At 45.0% G+C, this 15,648-nt stretch overlaps 1 protein-coding gene across 1 annotated transcript in view; it reads right to left on the reverse strand.

Annotated features, from left to right (window-relative positions):
- TBC1D9 (TBC1 domain family member 9) overlaps positions 1 to 15,648 on the reverse strand; it is a 122,188-nt gene that overhangs the window by 12,209 nt on the left and 94,331 nt on the right. Inside the window, exons 14-16 of the mRNA XM_004768462.2 lie at positions 5,682 to 5,780; positions 5,467 to 5,535; positions 1,350 to 1,590 (exon numbers count right to left, since the gene is read on the reverse strand). Of these exons, the coding sequence (XP_004768519.1) occupies positions 1,350 to 1,590; positions 5,467 to 5,535; positions 5,682 to 5,780 (409 nt within the window). The remainder of the gene's footprint in view (positions 1 to 1,349; positions 1,591 to 5,466; positions 5,536 to 5,681; positions 5,781 to 15,648) is intronic.

Consider the following 15,648-nt stretch of genomic DNA (forward strand, 5'->3'; position numbering starts at 1 on the left):
AATCTCAGCTATACCCTTTGCCTTTTTAAAAACCATCAGCTTCCTCTGGCCTCTAAGCCCTCTAGTCATTATTCTTAAAGAGTTAGAGCACTTTTTTCGCATCATCGTTGGCTCTATGACTAACCCCTTCATCTTTCCTAGGGCATATCGTTTTAAAGTACATGGCCAAGGACACAGAGTGGCATGCCTAGAATCAACTTTTTTCCCTTCTCTCCTTCCGGCAGCCTTCCATAATGCACACTACAACCACAACCTCCTATCTGGCAGGCCAGGCTCTACTACGCTATAGATCTTCTGCTCAGTTACAAACAGAGCGAGAGTTCAAAAGAACACAGGGCAGTCCTGCTAACGCAGAATCATGGTCAGGGAGGCCGACGGGCAGAAACCACGCACTGCTTGTGAGATGGGGGGGTCTCGCTCGTGATGGACCGTCCTTCCTCCGGGTAAAATGGAGAGAAAGGACCTCCATTTAGACTGCAGTGCTGCTGTGGTTTCTTCAACCCTTTATTAAAAACACTATGAAATGTTCTTATAAAATTTTATGAAATATGATGTAAATAGAGGTTTTGTCAAAGAAAAACAATCCACCCAAATATTTCTTTTTCTCTTGTAAAGTTATCATGGCCTGTGGTTTCAGTGTTTAACTGGGCATTTTACGGTCTTGCAAATTCACTGATAATGTATTTTAACTAGAGCTGAGAACTAACTCATGGAGAAGGCAATGCGTTCATCATAGAGCACCTCCATTCACTAAAAAGAAATGTCAGCAGCAGGTCTGGCTGGGTGGCTCCGTCAGGTAAGCGTCTGCCTTCGACTCAGGTCCGGATCCCAGGCTCCTCAGAGCGAGCCCCGTGTCGGGTTCCCTGCTCAGCAAGGAGTCTCTTCTCCCCTTCCTTCTGCCCCTCCCCCAACCCGTGTGTGCATGGGTGCATGTGTGCACGCTCTAATAAATAAAATCTAAAATAAATAAATAAATGAAGAGGCAGGGGCGCCTGGGTGTCTCCATCGGTTAAGGAGCTGCCTTTGGTTCAGGTCATGATCCCAGGGTCCCTGGATCCCATCAGGCTCCTTACTCGGTAGGGAGCCTGCTTCTCCCTCTCCCTCTGCCTGCTGTTCCCACTGCCTGTGCGATCTCTATCAAATAAATAATTAAAAAACCCAAAAAACAACAGAAAGCATCACTGGCAGTTTGCAAACCTTAAAATGTGTTCTTCGGTCCTAGAAACCCAATCTTTGGAGGCAATGTGGGGCTGGGGCCCTAAGGGCAGCTCCAAGAGCCACCAGCAGTGGGGCAGGTGTTCCTGCCCCATCGGTCCCCTCCAAAGTCATGCAAAAACGTCACTGCTTACTTAGCCCAGAGACAAACTCTCGGAAGTTTATCAGAGAGTCTCCATTTTCATCTAGTAACTGGAACAGGCGGGAGGCCAGCACTTCCGAGTGAGTTCCACAGGCCCAGGGAAAGAGGAGAGCAAACATCCCCTTGAACTGCTCAAAGTCAATGCGATACTGTTCAAGGTAAGGCAGGCTGGGGTCATGCCGGTCCAGTGCATTGCTGCTCCCACCCCAGTAGCAGCTGGTGAGATGCTCCGCCTGGAAAAGGAAAGAACAGGAGGATTGCTGGGGTTGCGAACTCATAGCAAGTAACAGGAAGAAAAGGCCCTGCCTGACGTTTGGAAAAGGGCTTTCGGTCAACTCGTCAACCTGTATGCATCTCCTGGGGCGCGGTGCTCTGGTGTCAGGGCTCCTTCTCTTCTCCTTGCTCTACACAGATCTCCACCGGACCACTCCACTAACTCCACGTGGACCCCCTCTGCAGCTTACATCTGGCATGGAAGGTCCAGACCACCATGTTTTCTAGGTGAGGATGAGGAAGCCCAGAGGCTGAGTGGCCCTCAGAAGGTCAACTCGTTCCTCAGAGCAGAAGCATGATGATATCAGGGGTTTCTGAATTCCTAGTTCACTGTCCCATGCACCCCCTGAGTCTTGGTCACCGAAGTGACGTAAATAGCATAGTCACAGTACTCAAGCTACAAATATGTTGTCTTCTTATTGCGCACATCTGAAAAGAGCTCTAGAAAAATTATGAGTAGGAACCATCAGGGTAAGGAGAATAGACCTCTGGGGGGAAAAAAAAAGAGCTTCCTGTTTCTGTCCTTGGAAACAAGGCAGCCTCTTATTCATGAAGTCATATTAAGTCTGGTAGATACATGTACCCATTCTAGGAAGACCACAAAGATAAAATTCGTAACAGAAAAGCCCAGAAGGATACCCCTCCCTTGACATTTCCAGTTAGCTCTGGATAGTGGATGGGAGAGATGGGAGGGGCATGAAGGAGGACTTTATTTTTACCTTATTCCCTATTGTACTATCTGAGTATTTCACAACAGTCACGTATAAATATTGCAATAGAAAAAAAAGCACTTTCAAATCTGATCTTTCCCCCTTGCCTGGGAGTTGTGTAAGGGGGGAGTCAGTTGTCATGTGTGGTACTTCGATTTTGCTCTCACTTCGAAAGCAGCAAAGCCCAAATGTCTCTTCACAATTGTTGACTGGGAATCACAGCTAATGAACTACAAGAGAGAGGAAGGAGGAGAGGTGGGAAGCAGAGCCAAAGCCAGGTTTCCACAAGGTTTCCTCAAGGCAGCCTCTGGAGAATGAAGGAAGCGGTCAGAGTTCACCAGGGCTTGGGGACTGCATTCCTGGTGGTGAGGTCAGAGGGCGGGCCGTCAAAGGGAGGCCAAGCTGAGATCAGAGAGACTGCAAGGATTGAGCTGGAAGGGGATTCCCTAAAGCCCTCAGTTGGGGGGGGGGCGGGGTTGGTGATCCCCCTCTCCCCAGGGGTCCTCTTTACCTGAGCTATGGATAAAGGTTGCCCAGAGCATTTCCTTCTAACTAAAGCATTCAAGTTACTCTACAACCAGGCTTGAATGTGGGTCCAGGCACTTTCACGTTGCTCCCAACCAGCAGGAGAATACGAGCCTGTTCCGTGACTGCCTCCATACTCTGTCACGTGGAGACCAGGGACATGGACGTCCAATAAGGACCAAAGGACGTATTTAGAGAGTTCAAGATAAACTAGGGCAAAGGGGCCTTGAACTACATTTTCCATCAAACGCCTTCAGGTGGCAGCCTTTGCACCTTTTCCTCCAAGTTTAACTTTTAGTTTTTTATTATTATTTTTAAAAATTTTAGTATAGTTGACACACAATGTTACATTAGTTGCAGGTGTAGGCTTAGTGGCTTGCCAAGTTTCTGAGCTCCTCGAGAAAGGACTGCATCTTTCCTTTCTATCTACAGAAAACCCCCTACTAAACCCCGGACTGTTTGAAGGACTAAAGAGACTGGCAGAGGGTCTGATGAATACCGATGCCTCAATGTTTGTTCTATTGATTTAAGGTGTTTTGAAGACTCACAAGAGACTCCATAACTGAAGTTTTTACTGGGTTCCACAGTATCTAGGCTCCTTCCCAGCCCCGACCCCGAGTCTTGGATTCTTTCTTGGGGAACTGGGCAGATTTGGGGAACCCCTGTTTGTGAACACAGGCTTAGGGCAGGGTTTTGGAGTCTCAGGACAGTGTGTTTTCTTCAGGCATATCTTCAGGGTCCACAGGACACAGCTGATACCTGACGGTGCGCAGACCAGACGGTGCAGGAGTGCCCAGGTAGGAAGTCATGGCTTCAGCAAACTCCACATCTGGGACTTGCACACAACCGGCCTCATCCCCCTTTCCCGGGCGTCCCCCAAGGGCAGCCTCCTCTTTCTAATGTCACTGTCCTTCTCGTCACCTGTTCATGGTCTTGCTGCCTCCAGCTGCTACTCCCACTTCTGTTCACTCACCCCAAAGCCCAGCTCTATCCCCTACCACCCCGCCAAGCACATTTCTTCTGGTCCTCAGCATTCCTTTAAAATCTGATCTTAACTGGATCCTTGTATCTTTTTGTTTTGATCCAGATTGGCTCACTGCATATTCCCTTTGTGAAACCAAGAGGGACCCTTTCTTAGGTATAACCTCCTTATACTGAGCAGTTAGTTACAGTGTATGGATAAAATATGAGTGGGCTGGCACACTAGAAAGACTTCATCACCAAGTGCCAAATGGAGGCTGGTGGGGGAGGGGGTGGGGTCCACGCTGCTGGTCACAGTGCCGGGCTACATGACGGGCATCACTAACCAGCTGTGAGACCTCCATCTCTTTGCACCCGCATCAAAAACAAGCAGAGATTATGCTAGATGAGTAACTGATCACTCATTTATCTATTCAACACACATGTTCAGAGCACCTGCCAGGCAGAGACACTACAGCAGGCACCAGTGAAACAAGAAGAAATAAAATAGTGGTGGGGCGCCTGGGTGGCTCAGTCAGTAAGCGTCTGCCTTCAGCTCAGGTCATGATCCTGGGGTCCTGGGATTGAGCCCCGCATCAGGCTTCCTGCTCAGTGGGGAGCCTGCTTCTCCCTCTGCACCTGCCCCTGCTTGCGCTCCCCCCCTCTCTCTGACAAATAAATAAAATATTTTAAAAAATGATGAAAATATAAAATAAAGGAGAGGTGCTCTTCAGTAGCTAACAAGCAAGCAGGAATATTAGCAAAAACGTTCTCAGCTATCACACCCTCCGATTCTAAGAGCTATTAGTATTCAACCCAGATCTTTGTTGTTTTATGCTTCCTGCTATCTTTGCAGTTTTCCTAACAGTCAAGTTTAGCTCTGGCAGTAAAAGGCACTATAAAAAAGAAGCTGCCCAATTAGAAATCAGGATAAATATGGCATCAGCATAAAAGACATCTTTTTAAAAGTTTTCTCCTGCTCACTGCCACATTTTTGCCTATGAGGTTGATAATGATAGTTAGGACAAAAGTATTTTTTTCTAGAAGAAAAAAAAAATCTACTTTGTATTATTTACTAATAAAATGTTTTTGTCCTTCAGGACTAAGATTGGTATGGACTGAATTATGGAATGAAAACCACAGAAATTTAATCAACCAGCTTTTCCTTAGACAGTTGTACAGCCTTATTCTGACTCTAGCTACATAGTTCTTTTTCAGTGTGCTTTAACATAGCTTAAGATAGGAAAGCTCTAAAGGCACTTTAATACAGCTTAAAATTTAAAAAATCACCATTTACAATAATTTCAGGCAGCATTTAAACTCAATTGCCATCATTCCCGTGAGTATTATAAAGTAATACCCTTTTTGGTCAAGTCCAAGGAAACAGCTAAAATATTACATGGAGTGGAACAGAGCTACCACATTGGCTTAAATGACTGATAAGAATATGTTTACTTCTCATACGAATGAGAATGCTTCATCATAAGCATTTCGCTTTTATACTCTCGGCTCTACATATTTATGCATCTTGATCTTCATGCTGCCCCTTATCAATTTAACAGAAAAGCCTAGAACTAACTGAATCATTAAAGAGAACTCTTTTATTCCCCTGGCTGTACATGGATTTGCTTTGAAACTCACCTTGAAAAGAGCATAGAGTTCTTCCAGCTCATCAATGGTAAAGGAAGTTTCCGTCACAATTGTTCGGACCTATAAGAAGGTAGACACAATGAATCACACAATTTCAAAGATATTATATTGGAAAAGTTCTGATTTTCTTCTTTTAAACCATCTCAGTCTGTCCAGCAGGAATTTATGGACCGAGAAGGGCACCTGCTGTTTTTCAAAGGACTTACCACATTCCGTTTCGTAGTATCCTCCAGCGTCTGGATCACCTTCAGTCTCTGTTTGAATCTCATCTGCTCAATCAAATCTGCCCGGATGGTTCCAAATTTCTGGAAAGGAGCAATAGTGGTGTTTCTGAAAAATCTGCCAAAGTACATAGTATCATATCTGGAAGATTTATGGAGACACAATCCAGATACAAAGAAGATATTTCTTGTGAAAGGACAGGCATCCTAGACCATACCTTCATTTATTTTAAAAACAATTTATTTAAAAAACAATTTAGCAACCAAAGTAAATAACAGGAAATTCTCATGCTTCTTAACTGAAATAAATACATGTCAAAGTCAAATGGGTCTTGCTCAAATCGACAGCACTTAATAGGGAAGAAAAGGTTAAATAAGCCTACAAGGGCCATTTGTGTAAGAAAAAAATGCTCCAAAGAAAGAATTTTCTTGAGAAGAACAAAGGAAGTATCTGAGGCTTGCTATTAGCCTGGGCGGTCAGAAGAAATGTTTGTGTGAGGCTCCCTATTCCTGTTCTCCAACTCGGTAGCATTTATCCTCATTCAGAAACCCACATTACCTCTGGACGGCAGACACTGTGGGCTAGCTACCTTTCCAAACCCCAAAATGCCTCCTATGACCTGAATGTTTGTTGAATGAAACTTCAAAAGCCAAATGAGCCTTTTAATCTGAAGACTGAGAAAGAATATACAAAGTTTTCTGTCTGCTAGTGGTGCAAAAGAAAAACAAAGAAGTTCTGCTTAAAGCATGAAGCGTGACCCATGGAAACAATGGCTGCCATGGTACAACACACTGGAAGGATAAAGAAAAAGTTGAAAGATAATATCAAGTGTTGACAAGGTTATGGTACAACCAAAGCCCTCATATGTTGCCACTCAGAGTATCAGTTGGTACAGCCATTTGGGAAATCTGTCTGCAGTATCTACTAAATCTGAGTAGACAGATATACCTACGACACACCAATTCCTAAGTACCTCCCCGCAAAAGTATGTATGTTTTTACCAAAGACATATGCCGGAATATTCACAATGCCACTGTTAGCCAAAAGCAAGTGAGTACGAAAATGCTTGTTAACAGCAGAGCAGATAAATAAACTGTGGCATTATCACACAATAGATTACTACACAGCAATGAAAATGAGCCATTCGGATAAACCTCACAATCATAATGTTAAGCAAAATAAACCAGAACCCAAAGAGCTCATTCAACCTAAGTGGAATTATACATTTGTGAAGGATGTTCAAACACAAACACAATTAGCCTACGGTATTAAAAGTCAGGAGAATTACTGACTTTGGATGAACGGACGGTGACAGGAAGAGGACACAAAGGGCGTTTCCAGGATGCTCGGAATGATCTGGGTAACAGTTATAGGGCTACGTTAAACAGGGGGTTTAACACGTGCCTATGGTCATCCATACCACAGAATGCTACCCAAGAAATAGGATAAAAAAAAAAAAAAAACAACACAGGTATTTTATACAAAATAACTAGGATGACCCTCACAGAAATTACAATGAAGAAAAAAGACATCTCAAAAGACTGCATATCATGTATTTTGTTTACGTAATAATCATGAAATAACATTATTACAGAGAGACAGAAGAGATTAATGTGTGCCAGGATTAGCAATAGGGTGAGGGAAGGGTGGATGCTGCTATAAAGGGTAATATGAGAGTCTTGTGGTGATGGTCCACTTGAGTAGACTTGAGTATCCTGATCATTGTGGTTGTTAAGTAAGGCTATGCACATGACAAAACTGCACAGAGCTACACACACACACACACACACACACACACAGATGCATATGTAACTCGTGAGATCTGAATAAGGTTGTTTGGGTTGTTAGCACTGGGGCGGGGGGAGGTGGGGGCTGGGGGAAAAGTGCCCATGACTTCTTTGTACAATTCTTTGTTACCTCCCTTGAATCTATAATTATTTCTAAGTGAAAGAGTGGCTTTGAAGTTATGGTATAACATTTTAGGGCAGAACATGATGGATCAATCTGAAAAGTGAGTGATAATCAGGGAGTTGAGAAATTACCGTTGAGTTTAAGGATACATCGGTAGAGAGAGCGCTGCATTTTTGAAATTATGAAATGAGGGCTGGCGTTATCTAGCCATGGCAATTGTGAGACAGACCTACTGGTTGTCACACAGACTGGCAGTTGTCTCCCCAGTCTGTTCTCCCTTCATGTATATAGTTCAAAATTTCGGTGACTACCCAGATGTTCAGAGAGAGACTATGTCGCAGCTTCCCCTGTGGCTTGTGGCCAGGTGACTAGATCCTGGCTAATAGGATATGAGTAGAAACTTCATGGACAAGGGCCCATGAAAGGAGCGGAGCACACCCACCCCATCTCCTTCCTGTGGGGATAAGACATTTCTTAAGAGTGAATAAGAAAAAGCCTGGGTCCCTGATACCACTGAGCTGCACACCAGCCCTGAGCCACCTACGTGGACTGAAAGTGAGAGACAAACAATTTTCTACACTGTTTAACTCTATTTTGGACTTGGTTGTTACAACTGCCTCGTCTGCATTCCAAGTAATACAAGATCTATCACTTACAAGCTGCTTCTTAGAGGGCCTGGCAAAGTTCATGGTTCTGTCTTAATTCCACTTAATCCTATCCTCCAGGTTCTCCTCATTCCTCACTGGCTACTTCTTCTGCCTCCTCTGCACAACTTCCCCATCTCTAAACCCTGGGGAGCTCCAGGATTTCGTCTTTAGACCTCTTCTATCAGCACCTACTCCCTGGGGACTCCCCTCTCTCCTGAGCCCCTCTCCTGTCACCACGCTAGTCTAAGCCTCTCTTGCTCTTACCATAGCCTCCGAATTGATCTTGCTCCCTCGAAGACTTATACCTTTCTATTTCTTCCAGAAGTAAGAGTGTTCTGTCTAAAACCTGTGTCCGATGACACTATTTTGCTGAAAACACCAGGTGCTTTACAGCAGGTCAGATTCCAAGTCTTCACCAAGGCTGACAAGCCCCACACGCTCTCCCTGCTTCAGCAGCTACCTCTCCGGTCACCTGCCACCAGCCCCTTGCTCCTTCCTCCAGGCACAACGGCTCCTGCTGCTCCGCAAACGCGTCATGCAGGCTCCCTTGCCAGCCGGGGCCTGGGGACTGTCTGACCCCTCGACCCGGCACGTGCAATCCATGGGCTTGCTTCCCCACATCATTTGGATCCTGGTTAGATGTCACTTCACCAGAACAAACCTTCGGAGAAACAGCACGTCTACCTTTTACTCTGCTGTGCTCCTCCTTCAACTTATCATTTGACCTTATGTTTGGTTTTTACTTCTTATACCTATACCGCGCTCCCCACCCCGACCCCTGCTCGGTAAAGGAGAGCAGACGCGGTGTCCCCTGGAGCGGAGGACAGGGCTGATTGAGTAAGTGTGGGACAAACAGTCGCTGAATACATTGAATCCCCATGATAATACCAGGAAAAAAGAGCTTTCCTTCTCCCATCTCAGAGACAAGCAGTCACAAGTTTAACAGAAACTATCAACTCGCCCATCTACAGAGCTGGTAAAGTGTTCACTGAAACGTACATGCTAACGACAGAGAGCTGGGGTTACTTCAAACGGGGCCATACTACGCCTATGATTAACAACGAGAAAACATAGTTGTGAGACGGAAGGTAACTCAATTTTATTATACCTACAACTAGCAGGACCATCATAGGCCATGTCATGGGCTCCTTATCATAACCTTGTGAGTTGGTACCGTCATTTCCATTTTACAGATGGGAAAACCAAGGTTCACACAGGTTAAATAAGTGACCCAGAGTGCCACAGGGGCTGAGTCACGAGTCTGAGGCCCAGACACCAGGTCCATAAGCCCACCACCTACGATTCTCTCCGACGGTAAGTTCTTCCCTGTCTCTGTGTAGATCAGAACATAGATTTTTGGAGCTATACAAGATATGATTCAGATTCATGTTCTTTGACTAATTAGTTGTTGTGACTCTACACAATCCAGTTGGGTCCTTTGAACCTCAGCATGTTACTCTATAAAATGAGATCCCAAAACTGTCCTGTACAACAGCTGTTAGAGACAGATGTATTAAGTACCAATATAGATGTATTAAAGTACCAATATAGGGACACACCTGGGTGGCTCAGATGGTTAAGCATCTGCCTTCAGCTCAGGTTGTGATCTCAGGGTTCTGGGATTGAGTCCCTCGTTGGGTTCCCTGCTCAGCAGGGAGTCTGCTTCTCCCTCTCCCTCTGCCCCACCCTCTGCTCATGCTTTCACTCTCTTATAAATAATAGATAAATACATAAATAAAATCTTTAAAAATAAAATAAAAAATAAATTTAAAAAATAAAGTACCAATAATAGTAACTAATGTTAAACACTGACTTGATATGGGCGCCTGGGTGGCTCAGTGGTTTAGGCCTCTGCCTTCAGCTTGGGTCATGATCTCAGGGTCCTGAGATGGAGCCCCACATTGGGCTCTCTGCTCAGCGGGGAGCCTGCTTCCCCCCTCTCTCTGCCTGCCTTCTGCCTACTTGTGATCTCTTTCTGTCTATCAAATAAATAAATAAATAAAATCTTAAAACAAAAAACACTGACTTGATAATCTTTGCAGACTGCTTGAGAAAGAATTATTTCCTCCCAAGCCGACCTTCAAAGAGCCCTATATATGTATATTTAATTAACTAGATCTAGTTGTTCCTCAACTAGAAATGGATCCCGCTGTTTGGCAGGCAGGACCCTCTCTCTGGGACTGGCCGCAGACGGAACACAAAGGAAATAAAAGGACTCTTCCATCTGAAGCAAACAGCCCCAACCTAAAAGGAAACCACGGACTCCAAGTTCCTGACTGGCTATTTCTGGAGGGTGTCTCAAGGAAAGGAGCAATGAGAATGACTGGGTCCCTCTCTCTCCCCTCCTCCCCTTTCTCTCCCACCTTTTGCAGGGGCTCTGACAGAATGAAATGCGAAAGACCGGGCAAGCAAAAGGTGGCTCGATAGATCCTGGAGCCAACATTCCCCATTACCCGAAACAAGGGCCTGGGTGTAATACTCTCTCCCAGACGTGGCACGTTTCAGTTCCGTGAAAAGAACTAATTCATTAATGTAACGACCCTTTTCTAACAGACAGAATTTAGAGATGAGGGTGAAGGAGCCTAACATTATTTTATTTTTTCTAAAAATCTACTCTTCTTTAGACACTAAACAAAATAATCTGTCTCATGTACATCTCTTCTCCCACTCAATTTTTATCCAAATATTTCTGTAGCCTGTTTCTAACCTTCTAACCGAATTTCTAACGTCTTCATGAGCTGAGAGACATCTTCAATGCAAGCAGAGCTTCCTCTTTTTGCCGCGCTGCCCCACTCCCCCAGGCTTGCCTAGACCGGCTAACGGCTAGGCATTTGGCCATTTATCATTTCATTCCACTTCACCCCTCCTGTATGCACACGTTCCCATTCTTGCTGCACAGACTTGGGACAAGGAGCAAGTGGCTCAGATAAAGGAATGATGTGGGGACCGGTTTGTCTCAAGTTCCCAGGTCACGTGCTCTGGCGTTTCCCGGCCCCACCACGGTTCCTGAGCAGACAAGCGCTCCCTTCACCTTCCCTGTGACTTCCTTCCTCCTGGGCAGCCTCCCTGTGACTTCCTTCATCCCTCCAAGCTTTCCCTTGCGTTGCTGGGGAGACAGGGATGATGGAGAACAGAGACAGATTTGAGAAAGAAACCACAAGGTCCAGTCTCCACCAACTCCACCAACAAAGGCTCCTCCTTTCCTTTTCCTTCCTTTTTCTTTTTTAAAGATTGTATTTATTTATTTGTCAGAAAGAGACAGGGAGAGAGAGAGAGATCACAAGTAGGCAGAGAGGCAGGCAAAGAGAGAGGGGGAAGCAGGCTCCCTGCCGAGCATGAAGCCCGATGTAGGACTCGATCCCAGGACCCTGGGATCATGACCTGAGCAGAAGGCAGAGGCTTAACCCGCTGAGCCACCCAGGCATCCCTAGGCTCCACCTTTCTAAATCCTCCAGAGAGGGCTAGAAATATTCAAATGCTGCAACTTAAAACCAAACCAAAACAAAACAACCTAAAAAAACCCCACGAAAAAACAAAAAACAAAACAAACACAAAACTTAGTCCACAGAAGGATCTGAACAAATCTGCCTACCACAGGGAAATCTATGGAAACAAAAAGGTAGCATCATTTCTAAACAGCTTTTGTTTTTATGTAAGAGTATTTCATTGAAACTATGCTCAAAAGTGCCTCTCTTCAATGTTTCTTAATTTATGGGTACTTATTTTCCTGGGATTAGCCAAAGGACTGAACCCCATTCACACCGGAGGGTCCTTTCTTTGGTCCGCAATCTCCAAACGTCTAGGTGAGTGAGGCTTTGGAGGTGAGAGGAGGAACAGATGGGAGGTGAGCCTCTGGGCTTAGAAAAAAAACAGCATGAAATTGTGGGAGGCTGGGACCAAGGGATGGGTCATAGATTCTCAGACAGCTGAAGGAGTACTTCCCCCGAACTGCCCCCTGCCTTCTTCTGGGGTGGTGGCATCTGTCTGTCCCGTGCATGCGTGTATTGCGTGGGGCGGTGGTGTTCGGGTGGAGGAAAGAGAAGGATGCAGAGGAAGATAAGAAGGAATCAGGATACAGAGTCAGTGTGAACACTTGGCCTGCGGGAGTCGCATGTTTGCTGAGTGGGTTGCTTCTCCAGAGTCCTCTGACCTTTAAAGAACTCTCAACTCGGGACAGTATTCATATCCATGCAACACCTTCATAACGCCTTGTCAGAAAGCAGGGCCTTATTTTATAACCAAATCTGTGCTCCTCGAGGTACTAACTCCCTTGAGATCTCTGCCTAGCAGAAAGGCTTAGAAAAGCCATGGTCATACGAGAAAAAGTTTGTAGAAAAAAATACTTCAGTCAGCTTCACTGTAAAATAGCTCAGGTGAACTGATTAATTATCAGCTAGCTTGAGCCTGCTAGGTAAAACATAAGTGACGAGAGCAGTAGAGACAAACAGAACTGGGATCTGAATCTCAGCTCAACATACTGGGAAACCTTGGACAAGCTACTTAATCTGAGTTCTATCATCTGCAAAATGGGCAGAAAAATACAACCTGACTCTCAGTCTTGTGATCATCAATTCTGATAGGGCATGGAAAAGTCAAAGCACAATGCCCTTTATCATTATATATTTACCTAGCAAGAGTGAACGAATGAATGGATTTAATTTTCAAAAGATTTTATTTATTTGTTTGACAGAGGAGAGAACACAAGCAGAGACAGTGGCAAGCAGAGAGACAAGCAGGCTCCATGCTGAGCAGGGAGCCTAATGGCAGGGCTCAATCCCAGAACCCTGAGATCATGACCTGAGCTGAAAGCAGACGCTTAACCGACTAAGCCACCCAGGTGTCCCAAATTTATTTTAAAAGTTGTAGAAGGTATAAAGAAGCAGCCAGTAGGCTAGAGAGACCATGGCATGTTTGGCAAAGAGAGTATTTTGAAAATTAGGACAATTCAAATAAAATCATGACCTCTGAGTTCTCTTGAGAAATCAGAGGTTCCGGCAACCATGGCTCCTCATCTCCAGGGGCAGAGAGACTGCCCCACCGCCAAGCAGGCCTTCACCACCTAGTACCCCAAGGCCACTTTTCCCCACTCCTTCACCTGCTGCCCACTTGGGTGTCTGCCCACGTGCAGTTATGGGACCTTGCCACCTGCTCTAGAGCATCTTCTTTAAAAAATACACCATTGGAGGGCACCTGGGTGGCTCAGTTGGTTAAGCAACTGCCTTTGGCTCAGGTCACGGCCCCAGAGTCCCGGGATCAAGTTCCGCCATCGGGCTCCCAGCTTCATGGGGAGTCTGCTTCTCCCTCTGACCTTCTCGCCTCTCATGCTCTCTGTCACTGTCTCTCTCTCAAATAAATAAACAAATCTTAAAAAAAAAAAAAATACACCATTGGGGCGCCTGGTGGCTCAGTCCATTAAGTCTGACTCTTGATTTCTGTTCAGGTCGTGATCTCAGGGTCATGAGAGGGAGCCCCTCGTCAGGCTCTGCACTGGGCATGGAACCTGCTTAAGATTCTCTCTCTTCCTCTCCCCCACACTCCCTCTCCCTCTCTAAAAAACAAAACAAAACCCCCAAATCCACAAGTCTGTTAACATGAACTTTGGCTTCTATAAAGGAGACAGCTTCTGACAGCCGGGTATTATAGCAAGGCTACAATTTCATGGTCAGATAGGGATGCAAGTCTCACATTCCACAGAAGTTTCATGAAAACTGATGAGACTCAGCTTCCTTATCAGCAAAAGAGGGAAAATTATTCCTACCTCTTTGGGTTGGATAAGGAGTCTGTGAGTTACACAGGCAAAACAACTATTATAATGGTAGCTGTTATTACTCCTAGGACTGTTAGCAAAAGCCCGAGAAAAAGGGCATGTGGCTATAGATCAAACAAAATATACTAATGTAATAGCTTAGGTTCCACTAACAACTGGTATTAACTAATTTAGCTACATTTCTTTTTTTTGAGGGATGAATAGCCTTTTAAGAATTAAACGTGGGGGGCACCTGGGTGGCTCAGTTGATTAAGCCTCTGCCTTCGGCTCAGGTCAAGATCCCATGGGGCTCCCTGCTCAGCGGGGAGCCTGCTTCTCCCGTTCCCTCTGCCTGCCTCTCTGCCTACTTGTGATCTCTGTCAAATAAATAAATAAAAATCTTTTTTTAAAAAAAGAATTAAACTTGAAGGAAAAAAAAGTATTAAACTTGGAAGTCAAAGCCAGGCATTAGCAATAAAGGCCCTATATCTTTCCTGTTAGAGATTCATAAAGAAGGGTTTACAAGTAAAATAGTATACTGTCTAGAGTTTGCTTGAAAACACTCCAGGGAAAAAAAAAGTGACTTAGATGAGAGAGGTCAGAAAAATGTTGATAACTGTTAGACTGTGTGATGGGTTATAGAAATACATCGGGTTAACCTTGGGATTTCTACTATGCTGGAAAACCTCTATACATTAAAGATCAAGAAAGAAAAAATATTCACACCAGGTATTGATAATGTATGCTCAGGGCCTGAGATAAGATAAGCACTTTTAACATCCTAAATATTTTTTCAACAAATGGATAGACAAACAGTGTTTCTTGTATCTCCCGGGTTTTCCCCTGCTGACATAACTATAATACCTTCTTTGCTAGCCTATTCCTTAGGTCTCCCCAGTCCAATTTATTGCACGGGGAGCAGAACTAATGTCCTTGAAGAAAAACTCCTTAGCTTCCAAGGGGCTGTTCAGTGCTTTGCAAATCAATCAGTGGTTTCAAGACTCCCCACTTGCCAGCCTCTCCTGGACTAACTGACCTCATGTCCATATGTACCCTTACAATTCCATATCTGTTCTATCCAGACAAATCCCATGGGCTCTAGCTTTAGAGAGCCACTTCCCAGCTGTGTGGTCTGGAAAAACTAACTCAATGTCTCTCAACTTCCATTTTCACCTTAAAAATGGGTTACTATTGGGGCGCCTGGGTGGCTCAGTGGGTTAAGCCGCTGCCTTCGGCTCAGGTCATGATCTCAGGATCCTGGGATCAAGCCCCACATCGGGCTCTCTGCTCAGCAGGGAACCTGTTTCCCCCCCTCTCTGCCTGCCTCTCTGCCTACTTGTGATCTCTCTCTCTCTCTGTCACATAAATAAATTTAAAAAATCTTCAACTTAAGAAAAAAAAAGGGTTACTATTTACTTGGTGGGGCTATCTGGGAAGCACCCAGCACCCTGCCCAAGGTAGGCTTTCAGTGAGAGGTAACTTTTTTGGTTATCATTAATAAGCTCAACACACTATTTGGGACTTCCATAAGTGCATGTCCGGCACAAACGCCTCCTTGTGTTTTATTAGCCACATCCTTTCCCTGCTTTTCTCAGATTTGACCCACTGGGTTGGGTTGTTTGGAACATGAAGAAATTCCATGGTGGT

This window comes from Mustela putorius, unplaced genomic scaffold (assembly GCF_011764305.1).
Source record: "Mustela putorius furo isolate JIRA1106 unplaced genomic scaffold, ASM1176430v1.1 tig00000083_pilon_pilon_pilon, whole genome shotgun sequence".
Taxonomy (NCBI): domain Eukaryota; kingdom Metazoa; phylum Chordata; class Mammalia; order Carnivora; family Mustelidae; genus Mustela; species Mustela putorius.